At 40.7% G+C, this 6,358-nt stretch overlaps 1 protein-coding gene across 1 annotated transcript in view; it reads left to right on the top strand.

Annotated features, from left to right (window-relative positions):
• Window positions 1-1,393, top strand: part of RAB6B (RAB6B, member RAS oncogene family) — a 109,761-nt gene extending 108,368 nt beyond the window's left edge. Inside the window, exon 8 of the mRNA XM_073625531.1 lies at window positions 596-1,393. Coding sequence (XP_073481632.1) covers window positions 596-660 — 65 coding nt within the window. The 3' untranslated portion in view covers window positions 661-1,393. The remainder of the gene's footprint in view (window positions 1-595) is intronic.
• Window positions 1,394-6,358: the final 4,965 nt, after the last annotated feature.

Consider the following 6,358-nt stretch of genomic DNA (forward strand, 5'->3'; position numbering starts at 1 on the left):
TTTTTGCCTCTAAACAACCCTCTATGTTAACATATGTATCCAAGCAGACTAAAGCATACAGTAGGAGTTTAGAAGAGTTTAGAGGCGGGGCGTTTAGAGGCAGAAAAAAAAACCCATCACTTGTGTGTTCATGAGGGGAGCTTTTGAGCATAAAAAACACTAAAAAGTGTCTAATTGCACATAGAGGTGCATTAACGATAGGCATGTTCCTGCATTAAAGTGTTCTAATGGCCAGACTTCTAGCCATTAGAATGTATTAATGCCAGATGTGGGAATGCACATAAATACACATGAATGCTCATGCAAAAACATGGCCTTTTCTTGGGTTTTTGTTGCTGCTAAACTTCTGTAGGAGAAAAAAGCATCAAGAGCATGCAATGTGCATGAACCCTTAAAATTAGGTCAACCTAATTTGTTGTCTAAAGTTAAGGGGAGGCAGATCTTTTGTAGATTTGGCCTTGCAAAGCTAAATGTGTGCAGCCTTCCCTTTTAACAGCCATTACTGATAATAAAGGTTCTTCATATCATCAGTTTTATTTTCACTGTAGGGTCCTCTGTATATATAAGTTCTTTAACTGCTAATCCTCTGCTATAGTGATTGACATTAAACTTGATAAACCTCAAGAACCGCAAGTAACTGATGCTGGGTGCTCCTGCTAATACGCAGCGCATGACAGGTGAGCTGCCAGAGGCCGTGTGCTTAGCCCCGAGATGCTTCCTATTGGTTAGCCTGGAAAAACAAACATTTGGAAACCACATCCAGAGAATGTCAAGATCCTCCACTGCTCCTGACTTCTCCCACCTCCCTGGAGACCTTGTTTGCTTTTTTGTCTTTTTTTTTGCCTTTTGGCTCTTGTGTTGGTCTTGAGTCTTCTACTCTCTCTTCTACCAGAGTCCTTCCATAATTGTTACTCATTGCACTTTTATTCCACATTGTCTCTTCTTTCTGTCCCTCTTGTGCTCACATCCCCAGGTCCTTATATATGCACCTTGTTATAAACAATTACATGTACAGAATCACTCCCTTACTACCGAGTGTCTAGACGTAGATAGTACCTGTACACCGAGTGATTTATTCTATGCCAACTGGTGAAAGCCAAGAGTACTCCAAATGGATTTGATTTAAATATGCACATGTAAATCCCTTCATTCACCAAGCTTACTCTAACTTAATTTTTACAATTTTAGATCAAATATACTTTCTCTTCCCTCAGTTCCCTGTGATAACAAATACCTCCCTACACATACAACCTAGCCCCCAACACACCTCAGAAGAGAAAGGAAATCCTGACTCTAAATGCTGTTATTAACATTTTATTTTTATTTCCAGTTTTTGTTGTAATATATGTATAATTGTACTTTATTAAAATTGCCAAAAACGATGTGACACAAAGTTATTGTGGTGTTAATATATGTTTAAATGGCAGACATTTGAGATGTGCAGAATAGCTGCCTAATGAGAATCTACATTTGGTCTGGATCTTCTAGATTCCACTTATCAAAGAGGGAAAAGGATCATGTTGTTAAACTTCTGATCACTGCTACTAATATCTCAGAGAGAAGCAGAGGGTTCCATCAGCAAAAAATTCCACAGGAACATTGTTATAACATGGAATGTGGAGGGGGTATGATTTATTTGCTTTATTCTGATCACATGATGTTTCACCACTCTTCCACTTAACTCATACTTAAGATACATATTACTGTCAAAATAAGGGATGATTATCCACCAATTCCCCATATTCATAATATGTAAAAACATTTTGTGCTTGTCAGAATTAACTGTATGTAAAAGCAACTTTTTTTAGTTTTGAATAGAATGGCAAAATGATTATACCCCCTGTCACGTTTTAATTGCTGCCTGTGTTCCTGCTGGAAAGATCTATTTGTCCTTGTGACCACTGCTTCTGAGACAAAGAGAAAGGAAAAGCAAAAACTTTAGCATTGTCATCACAGCAAGAAGTGAATGAAAATCCTCCAAAGGGGACAACTTTCCAAGATGAGCACCTTTGAAGTGCGCATGTCCTTGAATTATGAAGTGACTACTCAAATATGGCAGCCATTTTTCAGTTGGCAAATTGTAGTGAAGTGAAAGTTTATATATGACCTACTCTAACCCCTGTGAGTAAGCCCTTAAGGGTGAAACGTGTCTGGAGAGTGTGGTACATTGGGTGGAGACAGAGGGGTTGATGTACTAAAGGCAAATAGGCTATGCACTTTGCAAGTGCAGTTGCTTGAGAGCTTAGTAAATGAGGTGTCGTGGCACTTTGCACATGATTGGATGATGGAAACCAGCAGAGCTTCCCCTCATTTATTAAGCTTTGGAGAAATTGCAGTCTATTTGACTTTTAGTAAGTCAGCCCCAGTACGTATGCATTTTCTTTGATTTTCATTGAATAAAACAATACAAAGAATTTAAGAGTGCGATTGGATGGATTGCTTACTATTGTGATCCATGTGATTGGTCACAGTGATCACATATTACAGGGCCAATCACACCGGCTCTGTACCATGTGATAGCTATAGCCAATCACAGCAAGCACAAAAGTACTGTAGACAATAAGTCATGAATAAAAGCCAGACATGACAGTTAAAATGATTGCTTTTACAGTGATCACCACTGTGCCAACAATCATAGTGTAAAAAAAAAAAGATCCAGATCACTTTCCCAAAGTAGTACAGTGTCACTATTGTGACACTGCAATACTCTGGTGACAGTGTGTAAAAAAAAAAAAATAGAAATGTCCCTAATTACTGCCATACCAGTCATATTGTCCCTAATCACTGTCGCATTAGTTTGTGTCCCTGATCACCGCCACAGAAGTTATAGTGTCCTTGATCACTGCCACAGCAGTTACATTGTCCCCGATTACCACCAACCCAGTTAGTGTCCCTGATCACTGCCACAACAGTCATTGTATCACCATAAATACTTCTTCACATGTGCAATACACTGTAAGGAGCCACCCCTTTTGGATCGCTCCTCAGAGAGCATTTTGCAGGCAGTGTATTGTCTTCTCAATGCCTGATTTACCTCTTGGGACCTGCACAAGCAACCCCATTCCTTTGAATGGGTCACGATTGGCAGGCATACAGGGGGTATATATCCTTTCAAAGCTGCAAATCATTGTAGCCACAGCAGGTATACAAAGGTGTACCGCTGCTAAAGGGGGTACACCCCCCCCAACCTCATATATGAATGAGGCCTAATAGTGCAACCAGTCACCGATCCCCAGCACACCAGCCACAGTGTCTCCAGAAAAGTGTAGCTAGTATCCTGAATTGCCTGTTTATTGACCACATTTCTGCCTGTTGGCTGGACTGATTCTTTGCCCATATGCTGACCATGTCCCTGCCTGCACTTCAGCTGACCTATCTGCATGTCCAATTGACATTGTTTCTGCTAGACACCAGTGCCAGCCATCCCCTGCAGGCAACTGCACTCCTGGAACCACAGGAACCCCTGTGTTCTTCCTTTTTTAGCCTCCTGTACTTCCTGGCCAGTGAACATAGCATTCTTGGGGGCAGCCATGTACCATTAGACTAGGCTTGGTTGGTTTATAGGAACAGGGACTGCTATAGGTGATGCTACACTAAGCTATATTCCCTGACCACTCGTATAGAGGCGACCATTACAGTACATTGCTTTTGATACAATTGGTTGATGTGTGTGATACACAAGATACAATGTTTGGTACCTAAACACTTCAGGCACTGAAAAACTCTCACACATGTGGTATCACCAGATGGAGTAGCAGAATGAGTTTTGGGTTGTAATTCTAAGTATGCCCATGCTGTGTATGAGAAATATCTTATTAAATTGACAACTTCATGTAAAAAAAATAATTTTCATTTTCATTCTGCATTCTCCAAAAACTTGTGGGAAAAAAATTAAGTCTTCACAAGAGACTCACCATGCCTCTTAGAAAATACCTTGGAGTGTTTGCTTTCCAAAATGTGGTCATTTTATGGGTGTTTCCACTGTCCTGGTGCTCTAGGGCAGGGGTCTTCAAACTGCGGCCCTCCAGGTGTTCAGGAACTACAATTCCCATCATGCCTAGTCATGTCTGTGAATGTCAGAGTTTTACAATGCCTTATGGGATGTGTAGTTCTGCAACAGCTGGAGGGCCGTAGTTTGAGGATCCCTGCTCTAGGGCCTCCACAAATGTGATAGGTACATAGAAAATTAGATGCATAGTTTATGCCCCTAGAAAGCCCGAAGGTGCTCCTTGGATTCTGGGCCCCTCTGTGTGGCTAGGCTGTGAAAAAGTCTTACACATGTAGTATCCCCATACTCAGGAGGAGTAGCAGAATGTGTTTTAAGGTGTATTTCTTATTATGCCTATGATGCATGTTAGAAATATCGTTTTCCAAAATGGGATAACTTTGTGGGTGTTTCCACAGTCTTGGTGTCCCAAGGCCACCTAAAATGTGATAGGTGTTATGAAAATTAAATGTGTAATTTATGCTCCTTGAAACCCAAATGTGCCTATGCTGTGTGTGAGATATAACTTGAAAGAGAAGTATGGGATTTGTTTTTTTAGAATCATACTTACCTAGTTGGATCCAGCATCTGTCCCCCACCAGCTCTAAAACTGAGAACCAAGCGATCAAACACTGCCAAGGGTACACCTCGGTTCTCAGAGTGCCATGAGCAGTCACCGGCTCTCCCCTGTTCGCCCCCTGCGCTCACTGGAGTGCTGAGCTGTGTAGGGTGCGAGAACGGCTGACTCAGGGGCTCGCTGAGAGGCTGAGCCGGGGGCCGGTCCAAGCACATGGGTAGATCTTGACCACACGGTAACGCTCTTCCATGAGCCTGGACCGGCTCTGTGAAGTCAACCGACAGGTGGCAGAAGTGCAGAATGGACTGCACTCCTGTGATCCACAGAAGTACAGCCAAACAAGCTTTGGCTGCACTTCTCCTTTAATGACAACTTTGTGAAAAAAAAAAAGCGTACTTCATTCCATAATTTTCCAAAAATTACTTCAAGAAACACACCAAGCCTCTTACTAAACACCTTGGACTATAAAATAAAAAATAAAGTGTATATAACACCTCCACGCTACTACACCAGCTAAAAAAAACTTTGGAAAAAATCCAGTATGGCCATAACGCATCAGGTGGCTCATTTTGGATCACTGGCCTGCTATTGCTGCTGTGATACTGTGTGAGATCTCTCTTAAAATGTCACCTGTGAGTGCATTCAGTTTCTTTATTTTAATAAAATGTATGGTTTTACACTATGGTATTTTCCTCTACTCTTGTCCCCTGAGTATCTCATTAAATAAGATCTGTATAGGAGGAAGCGGTGGTTGAAATTCCCAGCTGGAGGACTTGGGGAGTGCATTGAGACATCGCATACACGCTGTTTGACCTCCATTAAATATAGCGAGGTCCAACTGGTAAGGTATCATAAGCACTGTTTGACCTTTGTTAAACATAGTGGTGTGTGTTCACATCTTTGAAGATTTTAAAATCACAGTACAGATATTATAATACATCCTGGGATTTTTTCAGGGAATTTATGCTTTGATATTTTTTCACGTTATTTTTTAGATTTTTCAAGAGACATCTGTTATATGTATGAATTAATTAAATTTAAGCTCCCAAAGTAATGATGTTCAAACATGTATTGCATTGTTTCACATAAATATGTTTAGTTTACCTTCTCGATGTTAATATTGCACATTAGAATTAAGAAGTGAGGAACACATCACCAGTTTACATAAAATACCTTGACTGTATAATTACCAAAAAGTAGGTTCACTTGGGGGGTATTTTGGGGCCTCAAGAAATGAGATAGGTAGTCAGTACATCAGTATTGATAAATTTTCATATATACAGTATCTCACAAAAGTGAGTACACCCCTCACATTTTTGGAAATATTTTATTATATCTTTTCATGTGACAACACTGAAGAAATGACACTTTGCTACAATGTAAAGTAGTGAGTGTACAGCTTGTATAACAGTGTAAATTTGCTGTCCCCTCAAAATAACGCAACACACAGCCATTAAATGTCTAAACCGCTGGCAGCAAAAGTGAGTACACCCCTAAGTAAAAAGGTCCAAATTGGGCCCAATTAGCCATTTTTCCTCCCCGGTGTCATGTGACTCGTTAGTGTTACAAAGTCTCAGGTATGTTACATTTGGTATTATCGCTCTAACTCTCTCATACTGGTCACTGAAAGTTCAACATGGCACCTCATGGCAAAGAACTCTCTGAGGATCTGAAAAAAATAATTGTTGCTCTACATAAAGATGGCCTAGGCTATAAGAAGATTGCCAAGACCCTGAAACTGAGCTGCAGCACGGTGCCCAAGACCATACAACGGTTTAACAGCACAGGTTCCACTC

The sequence above is a fragment of the Aquarana catesbeiana genome, linkage group LG04, assembly GCF_042186555.1.
Source record: "Aquarana catesbeiana isolate 2022-GZ linkage group LG04, ASM4218655v1, whole genome shotgun sequence".
NCBI classification, from domain to species: Eukaryota; Metazoa; Chordata; class Amphibia; order Anura; family Ranidae; genus Aquarana; species Aquarana catesbeiana.